General features: G+C 38.7%; 1 protein-coding gene across 3 annotated transcripts in view; it reads left to right on the top strand.

Annotated features, from left to right (window-relative positions):
* The window catches only part of smarca2 (SWI/SNF related, matrix associated, actin dependent regulator of chromatin, subfamily a, member 2), a 48,926-nt gene that overhangs the window by 5,995 nt on the left and 27,220 nt on the right, over positions 1 to 15,711 (top strand). For 2 of the 3 annotated variants that reach the window (XM_034871422.1, XM_034871424.1), the window contains 10 exons: positions 1,908 to 2,157; positions 5,384 to 5,510; positions 6,184 to 6,357; positions 6,846 to 7,019; positions 7,504 to 7,674; positions 8,370 to 8,420; positions 11,583 to 11,713; positions 12,165 to 12,222; positions 12,931 to 13,028; positions 13,520 to 13,667. In XM_034871422.1, the coding sequence (XP_034727313.1) occupies positions 1,908 to 2,157; positions 5,384 to 5,510; positions 6,184 to 6,357; positions 6,846 to 7,019; positions 7,504 to 7,674; positions 8,370 to 8,420; positions 11,583 to 11,713; positions 12,165 to 12,222; positions 12,931 to 13,028; positions 13,520 to 13,667 (1,382 nt within the window). The remainder of the gene's footprint in view (positions 1 to 1,907; positions 2,158 to 5,383; positions 5,511 to 6,183; positions 6,358 to 6,845; positions 7,020 to 7,503; positions 7,675 to 8,369; positions 8,421 to 11,582; positions 11,714 to 12,164; positions 12,223 to 12,930; positions 13,029 to 13,519; positions 13,668 to 15,711) is intronic. The other variant, XM_034871423.1, reaches the window with a different exon arrangement.

The raw sequence follows: 15,711 nt of genomic DNA on the forward strand, positions 1-15,711 counted from the left end.
ACTTAAATACAGTGTAACAATATTGGCTTGGAAGCCTTCTGCCCCAAAACACAATTTGAATAGGAAAGACAAAAAAGTCCAGGGTGCTCAGGAACTTCAATCAGATATTTGAAGGGGCTCTTTGGGGTCGGGATTAAATTAAGTATAGGAAAAAAGGAAATCCAGAGCACTCTCCTTCAAAATTATTTTAAAAAGTCTATTTCATAATAGAACATTTTAAAGACATAGGGATGCAGACAGCGTTCTTCAGGGTGAGCTTCCCAGAAAAACAATTTCCACACAGTAAGACAGTTGTTAAAATATAAAAATTAATTTTATAAAAATATAAAATATAATTTTAACAGCAATATCCTAACATTTTGAAGAAAATAAAAACACTTTTTTCAAACTGTAGCAACGGTCCAATCAAAGGCTTACATTGTGTTTCCTAGACAAACAATTTCCCCTTAGAGGGCTGTCTGTGCCGCTATGCTTGGGTTGCTTCTCCCTATGTCTTTTACATTTTCTATCATGAAATAGTTAGTCAAATAAAAGCTTTTTAAATAATTTTGAGTACCATGGATTTCCTTGTTTTCTATACCGAATTTGAATAAGTTTGCTGATCATCTATAATGTTCTCTAAAAACTGGGAAAGATGAAGAAAGAGAGCACAATACTGTTGCAACACCCACAGTAATTTTATGGAATTGTGGGCAATATATCATGATTAATACATGTTATAGTGAAATAACCCATTGCGATGAAACATCAAAGTCTGAGTCTAAAAAATCGTCAGTTCTTTGTAATTGAAGCAGCTGTTTTCAGTTTGTTTTTTTCTCTTGATGGCATTGACAATTTATTCTTTGATTTCAAAGCTTTTGAAGTAAGTCCTTTTTTATTTTTTAATAAACATTTCATATACCTTATGCCAGGCATCCTTGGTGGAAGGAATCATAATTTAAATCCAAGCTGCTTTGATACATCTAGACTAAAAAGGAACCTCGGAGTGAGAGACAACATGAAAACAGGGGAGTTCTCTTGGAGCAAAGCCTTGGTGGATAAAGGCCACTAATATTATGTGTAGGATTGGGCTTTCAGAAATTACAATTCCAGTAGAATCGTTTCTTTATTGGAATTGTTTGGAATCGTTTAGAGGATTTGGTTTCAAATCTGATCCTTGCTTTCCAATGTAATACGCGCAGGTTTTGGTTTCTGATGCGGCCAGGTGCTTGTTGTGTTGCAGCCTTGGAGCACAGTAAGCAGCATTCTAGTGTGGCTTTATTTTACATTGAAGAAGCCTTGCAAAACTGCAAACCACCATTGAAACAAAATAAAACTTTTGTCATGTTTGTTAAAATAGGCATGTGACCCGTTTCAACTCCACCCCTCGGATTCGATAAGAACCGGAATCGAAAGGAAGACTCACAATTGGAATCATAATTGTTCAAATCCAAACGATGCCCAACCCTAATTATGTGTAGGTGTCTGCTGCGCTGCCAGTCCGATTTTAAAAATGAAATAAATATTGGTACTTGTTTCACTGAACTGAGTAAACCCTGGTAGATATGTACCTGCCTACCTGTGTTGGTAAGGTACAAAAGTAAAAAAACTAAAACAAAAAAACTTTATTATTGCACAAGATTAAAAACCACACATCGGGATCAAAAATCAAGAAGAAGACTTGTATGTGGGTGAAGGCTTTTTTAAATGTTGTATTTCAACGAAGCAGTGTTATACTTACCCATGTCATCAGATCCAGATGACACTTCTTCTTTTTTCTGTACATACAGTATGTTCACAGATCTATACATGCATAGTATTTTGTCATCAAATAACTTCTTATGATTCTTTTGTGATTTGAATCATGTCTGTATTCACCTGCCCCAATGAGAAGTGACTCAATAACAGACAAAGTCTTTGATCTCTAGGTCAGGGTGGTGAAAATCAAGCCAATGCTCAGAAGCACCTCACCCCTGTTCCCAGTGGACGCCCGTCCCCTGCACCACCTCAGGTCTCGACTGTGCCAGCTGGGCTCATGCCAGGCAGTTCGGTGACCTCTCAACCTTCCGGGCAGCAGGTGTCCCCCATGCTTCAGATGCAGAAACAGAACCGCATTACACCAGTCCAGAAGCCCCAGGGCCTGGACCCAGTGGGGATCCTGCAAGAGCGAGAGTACAGGTATATTAATCTTTAGCAACCATTTAACACTGGTGTCATGATACAGTACTGCATGGAAACACTGACTGCACATACAATTCATGAACAGGTCTTGAACAGGTCTTGGCAAACCTCCCTGGTCTACCTTAAACTACATTTAATCATTAAACCACTCAGTAAATAACATCTTCATCATGTCATTTTGATATGGTGTTTCTAAATGGACCACATCATTTATAACCCTGATGTAAACAAACACTCACCGTAATCAACATTAATTAGCAGCCATGGTATTTTTAGCTTTGTAAATTTACAGAGTCAGTTTTTAATCACACGTTTTAAAGGATAATATACTTCTTTTGTATCAGTCATAAACATTGTTAAAAATACTTAAAGATGTTCAAAATAAATGTACTGCACCACAACATCTTTCTTTATTCTAACAGTTTATGGAGCTCTTAAACAAGTGAAAGTATAATTGAATATAATTGTTTCATGTTCCTCTGTGTTGAAATAGTTTAAGTTGTGATCAGATGTCATACGGCAACCATAATGTTGCACATAGAGATATGCCATGTAGAGATGTGCTCATACATGCTGGTGTTTTCTTTCACAGTGTATGTTTTTGCAACCACAGTATTTTAAGAAAAAACGCAGGCTTCTTTTTGCATGATGGATTCTGCTATTTTCTCCAATGAGGGAAGGTTTTGAAAAAGTAGGTGGCTCGAAGTTGGTGCATGATTGCAGAACCTATAAGGAGACGTTTGGGTAACTTACAGACAGACATACACATGTTGGAGGTGTGGGAGCACGCCTTTGGTAAAGGTGCTGTGCATACACAATCCCAACGCTAATAACCACTGTGAAATGAGCCTACAGGCTGAATCATTTTTCTAAAAAACAGAGACACCTGATGGAAATATGAGCACAGCCCTGGACCTTATTGTGGCTGGTTTTCCTTCATAAAACTTTTAAAGGCTCTTCTTCGTCCTCTCATCCTTGACAACCTGATTTGGTCACGAAATGTTCAGAGACCAGAGCGAGCTGCCCTCTCTTCACCTTGTCTGTCATATTAGGCCGTCTGTACATACAGCACCCCTGTGAAACTGTTGGGTAAAAGACAGACACATTCGTAGTGCTACATTCTGATAAACATCTGAGGCCACCTGACTTTAGAGAAATCAAAACGGTTAAGTCAGAGCTTATACATTATTATGTATACTTTATTAGTCCCGCAAGGGGAAATAATAAAGTAAATGCATTGTTTAAGATATGCATTGTTTACCTCGGGGGAGTATGAGGTGAAGTAAGCGACATACTCTGCTTGCCTCACCCACTTTTAATAACAAGTAAATATCAGCAGATGTTGCTGAATTGTAATGAGTGGAACAAAGTAAACAACTTGCAGCGTGTCTGCCATAAATTCAGCATACAGAAATCTAGGAGCAGGCCAAGGCTATGTTCTTATAGTTGTACAGAGATACTAAAGTTACACTTTCTGAACCCTCCAAAAAGGTTTCCAGTACTTGGAATCTTACATAAACTGTTCATACACTTGTTCTTTAGAAAGCCAAATAGGTAACAGTAGGAACAACTGATAGCCACTGCTAAAAAGATTCCTCCTGCAGTGATTGTATATCACTCCATTCAGTGGTGTTTCCCATATAGTTGGGGAGACACTTCTTTGCCTAAAATGTATAAACTTAATAAGTTTTAGTATGGCTGAGTAGTTTTATACAAAATATTACACAAATCCAGTATATGGCTGATTTGTTTCTAATAAAGAAATCCATTATTAGTATTATTGTCCATCTGATACTGGATTTTTGAGGCCATTATTGGTATTGATATTTGGCAATTTAATTAATTTATGGTTTTCTGTCTGTGTTTTGTATTGTTTTGTCTGTATTTTTATGTAACTTATACATCTACAGTATGTATATCTTTACATAAATACATTTATGTTCTTTACTGTCTTTCATGTAACTGTTGAGTTTATTGTGTTTTAAAAAAAGAAAAGAAAAGGTCCATCTAGGGAGATGCATAGCAAATTAGCTTAAGCTCTAAATGCTGTGGTGTGTCTCATAGCTCTGTGCTACATACTTGTTCCAATACAAATAAACATCAGTAAACTAAAAAAATCTGATAACAATATATTGGCCAATGTTTTCTTGTAATGATTAACCCAGAACATAAACAATCTATGTCAATCAATCTATCAGACTATCAATCTGATAGATTGACTAATCTATCAGATCTATCAGTGTAACGCAGGCCCTGCAGTTTGGCAAATCTGTACTGCAATTTTGTGTTACTTATTGGCCAACACATAGCCCATACCGACACATCTGCAGTGAGCTAACATCGGCTGATTTATCTGTCTAGCTGTAATTCAGATTACGATGATTCTGGTTACCTCCAGAATGCTTCTGATTATGTCAGGCGACTGCTCTCATATCTGCCATCAGACAATCACCAACAGTGTTTATAGTCTGTTAACTGTGTAAGTCATTTATCAATTACAAATGCCAAACTGGCTGTAGTTTCTCAGATGTGAGGATTTTATAATGTATTATGTTTTATATAATTGTTAATTGAATATCTGTTGATTGGACAAAACCACACATTTTAAGATGCCACCTTCAGGTTTAGGGAATTATGATGGACTTTTTTCTACATTTCATTTAAATTTTTTTATTGACTAAGCAATTATTCAATTACTTAATCAGTTTTAAAGTGAGGGTTTCTGGATAGCTGAAGGGTTAAGCTGCACAACATATATCTGGTTCCCGGTTTGATTCCAGCAGGCGACCTTTGTTGCATGTCATACCCTTCTCCCAGTTGTTTCCAGCCTTCACTAAAGGGATAAAAAACAAAAACAGATTTTGGAAGGAAGGAATAATTGCTGCCTTGATATTTTCACTGACACTTTGGAAGTTTGGAAACTTGGCTTTACTAAACTTATACTCTTTTACATCTAACTATTATCACTTTGTAATCATAATGTTTGGCTAGATTAATTCCGTATACAACAACTTTTTTTTCTCCTTTTTGGGGAAATTGTGTATCCCACCAAGAATGCATGCTTTAACATTCTTTTCTTGTCTTCGAGGCACTTTTGCCATCCAGACTGACGAGGTTGAGATGGTGCCGTCAAAAAGTACACTATCTCAAGTGTGCATTTATTATGTGGTCTTTCCAGGGTAGTTGTTACAGTTTAATTTACTATTGTCATAATGTTCCTCAGGTTGCAGGCCCGGATTGCACATCGAATCCAGGAACTGGAAAGTTTGCCGGGCTCTCTGCCCCCTGACCTGAGAACTAAAGCCACAGTTGAGCTCAAGGCACTTCGTCTACTTAATTTCCAGCGGCAGGTACACAGCAGTTGATATTTTTCATGTAAAATGTGACTGCACAGAATATTAATGTACCCAGAATAACTCACAGTTGAGAGAGTTCAATCATTGACACTGCACCAGGACACATTGCTGATTTCCTAATTGACTTGTTTTTTTGTTTTTTTTTGGGGGGGGGGGGGGGGGGGGGGGGGGGGGGGGGGGGGGGGGGGGGTCACTGTTTATGAACTATTAAAGTCCCTAAGCAGCCAAAAGGGATGAAAACATGACATGACTCTTTTTATCTGTATAGTAATGCAACTTATACAAATTTTCATCCTATTGAAACCTAGACAGTTCAAAGCAATAGATCTGTGACAGTTGTTTCCTTTTGTTGCTCAATTGTGTGTAATAAATATTAGAAAATAACTTCATGTACATCATGTGAAATGTCATTAATGTAATTTTAGTAGAATCTCATTTTGCTTTTTGCCTTATGCCACCTCCAGATTTGTAATATCTTCTAATGAAGTTCACCACCAACACTGTGAACCAAAGTTTTCTCCAAGTGGTTGTTGTCAATTGGATCCGTCAGGCCATTAACAAACAACAATATCTCACAAGCTGCAGTTTGATGTATTGTTTTCAGTTCTGTTTACTGTTTGAGTTTACAGTTTCAACATTGCTATACCTACTCTGTGCATATCTCCAGCTGAGACAGGACGTGGTGGCATGTATGAGGCGAGACACGACCCTGGAGACGGCCCTCAACTCCAAGGCTTACAGACGCAGCAAGCGGCAGACGCTGAGGGAGGCTCGCATGACTGAGAAGCTGGAGAAACAGCAGAAGCTCGAGCAGGAAAAGAAGCGCAGACAGAAACATCAGGTGATCCACACTACAGTGTTTATAATAAACTTCAGAGGAGAGCACTGTGTCAGGGCTGGTTTCAAGATTTAGGAACAAAATGGTCCAGTTTATTCTTTACTATTGAACCAGTGTAGCAGCAGAACATGTGCTTTTCTAGTTGTTGCATTAATTTTTCATCATTGCCCTGGAAACAAGTGCTGCCATAATAACTGGGATATAATACAGAATATAAATTCCAATTTATTTCCTATTTCCACTACTTTACCAAATGTTTTCTGCAAGCTGCAACAGGACAAGTCAAGAAAAAGTGAAAACATTAAAGCAGACATCAGTGGTCTATTTCTTGACAGTGGACCTCCGAAATCAGAACAAAAATGTAGGCGACAGCATCCAGTTTCTTCTTCAGCGTTGAGTTTGGCAACACAGCACGTACTGATCTTTTCTTGTGTGCCATGTTGTTTAGCATTAGCATTTAGACTAAAACACGTTTTGTGACTGTTCTTCAGGAATATCTCAACAGTATTCTTCAGCATGCCAAGGACTTTAAAGAGTATCACCGCTCAGTGTCCGGGAAAATGCAGAAACTCACCCGAGCTATCGCCAACTGGCACACCAACACAGAGCGGGAACAGAAGAAGGAGACTGAGAGAATCGAGAAGGAGAGGATGAGGAGACTCATGGTAAGAGCTGGGAAATATACACAAACTTTATATCACACCTTTTAAAAGTAAACGTTTCACAGTTTATGGCATACAAATTTGACCTGATAACGGTGAAACTTTTTTTTTTTTTTACAGTTAGTTTATTATCTGAGGCACCTCTCTATATAACATTTTAGATGCTCACTCATGCTAATTAGAAACCCAGGCTTATTTCAATAACTAAGTTTTTGATTAAGTAGAGACTATTTATTTATGACATTGACATTATTTAATGAATAGGTGTCTTACAGATAACTGATCCTGATTTAATACGTTTTGTATATGCTCCAACGCTGATCTTGTATATTAGATTATTAGATACATTAGCACACCACAGCTACAGACTAACTGGCTTTTAATGACTATTATCAGGCTATAGAGCCTACTTTTTGGCGATTGTTGTCCTCAAGACGTTCCGGTCCTATTCCGCCACTAACCCCCTGTCACCATCCCCCCTACTCAGGCGGAAGATGAGGAAGGCTACCGAAAACTAATTGACCAAAAGAAGGACAAGCGTCTGGCCTACTTGCTGCAGCAGACGGATGAATACGTGGCCAACCTCACAACCCTGGTGTACGAACACAAAGCTGCCCAAGCAGCCAGGGAGAAGAAAAAGAAGAAGAAGAAAAAGAAGGTAGAAAGATAAATGCTTAAATAGCGATCATTTACCGGATGTTGCTTCTTGCTGACAGATGTTGGATTTGTATTCTGCTAGTTTATGAAAAATCAATTCCTTTTTGGTCAAAACACCGTATAATGACTTTGGGGCTCATATTCTTTCAGTGTTGCTGCATGTCTATCCATTCATAAAGTCAATCCAACTCTCCCTAGGAGCACTGACCACCACGGTTTAAGTGTGGCACAAATTATGCCGTAAAAGCACTTTAATCTCATGGTTCATTATTTTGTTTATTACAAGCCTCTTCCAGAATGACAATGGGGTAATTGTCAAGGATCACATTACTTCCTTGTGACTTAAAGCATTAAAAGGCTCTCTGACTTAATGTCATGGTGGGCTGATAGTACCCGACAAAATTTCACACCTTCAGTCAGAAAGACAGAACTAATCATTGAATTTGTGTGGTGTTGTCTTTGACTGGACACAAATCACCCTACATGACTCTTGATAATCCTGTTGGGGGGCTCTACCTTGCTCTTTAAACAGAGTTAAGAAGGAAACAATGTTATAGCCCCTATTGGAGACACCATTACACAGAGATTATTTTATGCTGGTGTTACCTCTATGCCAAACATACCCTACGCTTACATAGAATAACAACATTTTTAATGATATGTTGGCTAAATGGGTTTATGTTTTTCCATGTCTAGATGGCGGATGGAGATGGCGAAGGCCCCAGTGCCATTGGACCTGATGGAGAGGTGAGCTACAGAGCTTTAAGTTGTAATAATTTCCCTTTTTTCCATTTTATCATGTGATTAACATTGAGTACCTGTTTTTAAAGCTGCTAACAATATTTTTAATAAATGTTATGTATACTTTATTAGTGCCGCAAGGTTTTACACACAGGCCTGAATTACACACACATGCTCAGTACCTACACATGCAGTAAATGGAGAGAGGTCAGAGTGAGGGGGCTGCCCATGGAAAGGCGCCCTGAGCAGTTAGGGGTTTGGTGCCTTGCTCAAGAGCACCTTGGCAGTGCCCAGGAGGTAAACTGACACCTCTCCAGCTACCAATCCACCACCATAGTTTGGTCCCAATGGGGACTTGAATCAGCAACCCTCCGGTTCCCAACCCAACTCTCTACAGACTGAGCTACTGCCACCCCAACAATGTGAATACCAATGTAAAAATAATGTACTAATATGAAACGGGTTGCACAAAGTAATAAACTTACAGAAAATAATCACCTGAAACTGCAGTTCCCCTCTGCATTACAGAGGTTTATAGTGAGTTTCAGCTCATTGAAGAAGGCCACTGTTTTCTGTGGCAAGGCACTAACCACCCATTGCACATGTTGTCCAACACCAAATGGTTAGTGACTTTCGGATGAACATCGTGGAATATTTAGCAGCTAAAATGCCAGATATATCCTTCCGGAGTTGTTAGAGACCAAAACCATAGCTATAAGAGAGTATTGGACTTTCATTCATTAAAAATCATCTCCTTTAAGTCTGCATGCTCTGAAACCCTTTACACTGATGCTGATACTCAAGTGACCATACGCGACACACCCGCTATTGCCTAAAGAGAGATTCCCCATATCTTTTGTGGAGCGCTTAATACATCCATGTACGTTATCCAGATGGCAGATTCAACGTATAGATTCAACACAGAAGCACACATCAGCCATAAGAGCAGCAGAAGAGAAAAGTGACAGTGAGCGGTGTCGGACTTAGCATAGCTACTGTGTCAGGGAAAAGCAAGAGAAAAAAGAGAGATTGAAAAGACGATGTAAAGTGATCGAACAGAGGACAATTAAAATGCCAAACCACTTAAGACACAGTGGCTTTCTCTGTTAGTAATACTGTTGGTAAAGTGGAGACTACAGTGCACACAGACTAGACTGTCACACTGCACACACAGCACACTTTTTTGTTTATTTAAATTGCACTATTTTCGCAGTTGGTAATCGCATAGAGTGACACCACGAACTCTCACCGTTCTCCTTTTACATGATTATTACCGGCTGACCCTTCCCCTTTAAGACAGGTAGCCATGTGGGCAATGTGTGTATATGACGTTAGCCCGACGGGGTTTGTTATGGTAAGTGAGGCTCTCTGTGTGTAGAAAACTACAGAAGCAGCAGCTGCCGCTGACACAGTGATGCGCATAGTTTTGATGGGTCGTAAAGATAAGTGTTTGTTGCAAATATGAACTAAATCACCTGATTAAAGCAACACAATCACAACGTCTCATGGCCATTTCCCCCGCAGAAAACTGCTACCAGCCAGGCTAAAGCTATTATAGTTAGCCTAAAGAACCAAGGGGTGTGTCTTTCCAAACTAACGTTACGGTTCGGAGCTGCAACGCTGGAAACGTAACACTAATCTACTACAGAATCCTGTGTCTGCTCTAACGTCATTTATACTGACTTAATTGTTCTTGGATACACAGTTTGTTGCTAATACGCGTGACATGCAGGTCTGATCTATTTATCAAACAAACAAGCTGGCGCCGCTAGTCAACCCCAGCCTGAAATTTAGAGGAAGCAACATGCACTCGCTGTCATTCGCGTTAGCCTGGATTGATTATTATATGAATACAATGGTGTCGTGCCAGTCAACCAGCGTATTTCTGCTTAATTTCCCTCTCCAAAACCACTTCAGAAGAGTAACGTACCTGCTTTGTTGTTTGTAAAGCCTTAAAGTTTAGCACAGAATGGTTCACATTAGAAAAGATCCTTTTTCATTTTTTTCTGTAAATGCACTCCCCTACAAAATCACCACAGTAGTCAAGAATGATTTATTATTTCCAAATAGAGCTATTTACGTCATCTTTTACATTTTTTTTTTCTGTTTTCATATTGCAGGGGGGGAAAATATCGTAATTTCAGATTTTTCCAATATCGTACAGGCCTAGATCAAACCGTGCTTATCCTTTCAAAGGCAGACTACACCCTAGTTGATAGTTTAGCCAAAGCAAATTGCACATCTTGTAAATCATACAACAATAAACAAATGGAAATCTGCTGTGTTTGCTCTTGCTCACAGTTTCCCTTAGCTTTTAATTGCCCTCTGCCTCCTTTTTCTTCTATTGAAAATGAATATGGTATGGTCTCAATGGCCCATTTTTGGAATAACAGTCATTAACGTTCCAACGGTTGTTTATCTTTTAACAGCGCTGTGGAAGTCCTAGATGTTGGATTCTAATGAAGGGTTTGGAACTGGGATTTATTGTTCCCCCTAGTTCCATTTGAAACATTGATTCATTGAAGCAAAAACAGAACTTTAAGTCATGTCAAGTCAAATAGTCTGAATTTGAATACAGGCAGAAATACAGGCCAAATAATTTCAATTTTTTGTTTGTGTGTGTCTGTTTTTGCATGTGTTGTTTTGTCTCCCTTTTTTGCTCTGGGATGCGTTCCATGTCTCAGTGGGTTCAGTGGGTAATTGTTTTGTTAATTTTGAAATTTAAAATAAAATAAAAAACATTTGATCACAAAAAACGTGACTGATTATCAAAAGATTATTACCACCACACAGACATGCCACTCCACCAGAAACCTCTCCTGTATATTCACATTAGGGAGCAGGGATTTCCTTAATATTGGCAATATCGTTGCTCGTTTCAATCTGGGTGCCATCTGTAGACCCTTTTATCATATGCAGCAGTGAAAAACTGAAAAACAGATTTTATTTAGATTTGTATGATATTGTAATTCCTTGTTCTCATGTCTGAACAATTAATAAAGTATTTTTAACAAATGATCTAACAGCCTGAGATCCTACATGCTTGAGAGCACATATGTTTTTATTCTATCAAAAAACGCAAAAACATTAACATTTATGTAACGTGCTCTAACATATTTCAGTTTGGTCTATCTACATGTTTCTCCTTGTGGTGTGTTTGTCCTTCAGCCCATGGATGAGAGCAGCCAAATGAGTGAGCTGCCAGTCAAAGTGATTCAGACGGAGACAGGGAAAGTTCTGCAGGGAACGGATGCTCCCAAATCCAGCCAGCTGGAGGCCTGGCTCGAGATGAACCCTGGGTGAGGAGGCACATTACTCTATTGAACTGTTGTCAACCTCTGACCAATTTAAAGTGATGTTATTTTTGTGTTTTGGAAAGAATTCGTAAATAAATATTGTGAGTTTCTGCATGTGGCACGTTTCCAATTGGTTTCACTTGCACTTTATGCATGGAACAGCGAGCAGGCGTGTGATTTTACAGTGCACTTGTTTTTGCACCTATAGTGTGATCTTAAAAATGTTTATAAAAACAGAATTGTGTAGCTTTATGCTTTCAAAGGGATGGAGAGTTTGTCAAGGTTGAGTGAGTATTCAACATCCCAAATGAACAACCCCCTTCCCTGCCTGTTTTAGGGGGCTGATGTTTGTTAATTCGGCTGAAGGTGTTTATTATTTTTATTTATGGCGGACAGAAAAGAATTGTAGTAGCTGTAATTTTGATTTCCCTTGCTTTCCTGCATAAAAAAACAGGTATGAAGTGGCTCCGCGGTCGGACAGCGAGGAGAGCGGCTCCGAGTTTGAGGAGGAGGTACGTGACTTTTTTTTTATTTAAATGAACTCCAACATTTTTAATCAGATTCAGAATTTTTGATCAGACTCCCTAACCTGCAATACTTCAAATCATGCAGATCTTATAAAACAGGATTTAAGCCACATCTTAGTTGGACCATCCCCACATATACTAGTACCCTGAAAAATCCGAAGTTCTCGTGAGAGCACAATTTGAATTTGCTCAGTGAGTTATTCTGGCATCAAGTAATGCTCCTCAATAACTATACCCTTGTATCTGGGCTGCACCAATCAAATTGTTGTATCTGATATAGGCGGGCCAGATGCAAGCTAAACAGATGACAACAGTTTAATCTACCAGTTAGCTCCGCTGGTAGCAAAGCGCATGGGGCTTTGGACACATTGACCACATGTTGTTGTGATTGGTCGTACTGTTATCCAATTGCATGCAGTGAGATTTTCATATGATTCTTGGTGCCGCCCCTCGAGATGGGCAACTTTCATTACTCAATTCCAGACCCTTTATCCTTTCGGATTTGGGTCTGGATCTCCAGGCTACATATACTGTACATACAGACACAAAACTTACACGTCAAAATCCACCATGGGGCTGTAGCTGAATGCTTTTCAGTAATGATGTCATCAAAGTTACTTTTGTGATCTGTTCTTGCTGTATTATTGTATTATGTGCCCTCTCAGTCATGTGTTATCATCTTTGCATTGTAAGGAGGAAGAGGAGGGTGCCAAGGCAGAGACGGAGGACAAGAAGATCATCGATCCCAATGGAGTTGAAATGTTTGTGGTGGCTACCAAGCACATTATCGAGTAATGTATTCCATGCATTATTCTTCCCACTATTTCAGATTCACTTTGTAGGGCCCATTTTACGGCCAGGAATTGCATCAGTTTTGAAAAAAAAGTTCCATTTCTTAGCTTACTGGAAGTTTAGTGTACTTTGTTGAAGAAGTTTCTTTTACCAAATGCTATTGTTAAATAAGATATTAAACATTAAAAGTAAAAAAGTTTGATCTTGAAACAAATGAAATCATCTTCTTAGGCGGCGCTGGGAGTAAATCAGTCAAAACTTTGGACAATGGGATTAAAGATAAATAAAAATGAATAAATAAAGCTCTGGTAGACCATGTATTAAATTTAGATGTTTCCATAGGGCCTCTTAGCAACGAGCTCTGGCTGAACTCCAGCTGAGCTCACAGCGTCAGACCCAGCTACGCCTTCAAACTGATCATTTTAAGAAAGGATGTGGGAATGAGGGGTTTGAAATGCTCTCTTTTCTTTTACATCACACACACGTTCAGATCAGCCAAGCAGGATGTGGATGATGAGTACAGCGTTCCTACTGGACAAACCAGCTCCCAGTCTTACTATGGTGTGGCCCATGCTGTCATTGAGAGGGTAGAGAAGCAGTCGTCGCTGCTGATCAACGGCTCACTCAAACATTACCAGGTACACGCATGCACACATTCACTTGCATTCCCTCTTATCTTCTTTGCTCACTTTTGAACAGTGGTTGTTGTTATTTTATATTATTATTAACACTTTTTAAAATGAGTTTCAGATTGAATGTCTATTACCCTTCTGCCAAACAACCTTTTTATTACAAGAAGCAAACAGATATACCTTTTTCATTTATCATTTCAATTTATATCGAAAAAACATTTTGGAGTCTTTTCTCAAATCTTCAAGGTTCATTATTGAAATGTAAGTGTAAGTTGTCTTCACGCTTCACACACACACAAAGAACAAATTTGCTGATAAGTGAAAATATACAGTTACTTATAAATATATATGCATATACACGTATACAAAACTCCATTCTCGCCATTCTTCTCCAGTATTGTGCTACATTGTGCCAAACTTTCAAACTGTACTCGCTGCTTTTGGAAGGTGTCTTTCACCAATAGGGAAGTCCAAGATATTGTTTTTGTAATTCAATTTTGTTCGACCTGGGCAGCAGGAAATCAATGAGTCCTGGAGACTTTTTGCTCGAGCTGGCGGGAGTTCCAAACAACTTGTCTTGGTCCAGGCTGCCACCACTTGACAAGTCTGATTTGTGTGGACTAGAATTGTGAATTTAAATTTGTATTGGCTCTGTTTTCTTCTCTAAAGTGATATCTAGATTATTTCAGGTTTTCAGTATATGAGCAAAAGGGACGTAAGTGATAATGTCTTATTACTTAGGCTTCAAGTGGCAGCAGATTGCAAACACCCTTATGTTTCAATATGTAATGAATACTGTAGCACGGGGCTGCAACTATCGATTATTTTCACTGTGGATAATGATTAAATCAACATTGTAGCAGATTAATGTTCTGTTGATTGACTAATCAATTAATTGACTAATCATTTCATAACATAGACATGTACTAGCATATAAAACATATCTGCTGCTAGAAATCTAAAAGATCAATCATCCCAGTCACGTTTAAAGACAGTTTTCTGTTTGCAAAGATGCTACCCGATTCTTTTCCTGTGTGACGCGATAATCTCGTCTCTAGTGTTGAGAGTGGGGATGGCAGTGAAGGATAGTGTATTAGAAGACATACAGGACTGGCAATTGGAGGCTGCTAACATTTCTTTATTTCCAATCTGGTTGCAGTCCTAGCACTCCTCTGATTGATGGTATGCCATGCTTTAAATTAGATATTGTGTGAGCTCCTTGGGGAATCTGGAGAGCTGTCAACAGTACAATAATTGGATGTGCTGCGCCAACAGTGATCCGTGTAACAGACATGCATTTATTTACGGAAGCTTCACATTTGTAGAAGACAGTTTATTATTTCCTATTAATTTTACCCTCTACCAGTCTTTTTCTTCGGAATTAGCTCTGCTGTCAGGCATTTCATTAACTAACCTGCAGTTGGTAATTGGTCGGCAGTCCCCTTTTCTGCTGCCAGTTCCTTCATGCCCTTTCCTTTTTCTCAGTACTGTCTTTCCTCTGATTGTTTTCCCCAGGACACAGGCCAGCTACACAGTTGGTAACAGAGTTGATATTTTGCCACTGCGCTTAAATCACTTGGGAGATAAAATGCCAAAGTGGCAATGAGATCAGAGTGCATTTGAAAAACTCCCCATGAAAAATATTTAATTAACTTCTTTTGACGCATATAAAGGTTTGTACTTCTACATGTAGACTGGCAGAAGAAACTGATTTAAAAGTCGACTTTTTAATTATCTTCTAATAGAACTAGAATGGTTACTCCATTAATTGATTAGTCAATTAACAGAAAATGTATGAGCAACTTTTTTGATAATCAAAACTATCAATAATGTAAATTTTTAACAAAAAAGGAGAACATTGTTTTGGGTTCAGCTTTTCAGTTGTGAGCAATCTTATGTGATATTAAATGTAATTTGGTCGAAGAAAACAAGCCATTTAGCAATCTCTGTCTTGATCTGTCATATGTTTTATGTGCTGGAGGAGAAAAAAGGCAGAGTGAACGATATTTTCTCTGCAAGCGTATTTTTAGACCTTTATTTCTCTGTGTAA

This window comes from Etheostoma cragini, chromosome 5 (assembly GCF_013103735.1).
Source record: "Etheostoma cragini isolate CJK2018 chromosome 5, CSU_Ecrag_1.0, whole genome shotgun sequence".
NCBI lineage: Eukaryota > Metazoa > Chordata > Actinopteri > Perciformes > Percidae > Etheostoma > Etheostoma cragini.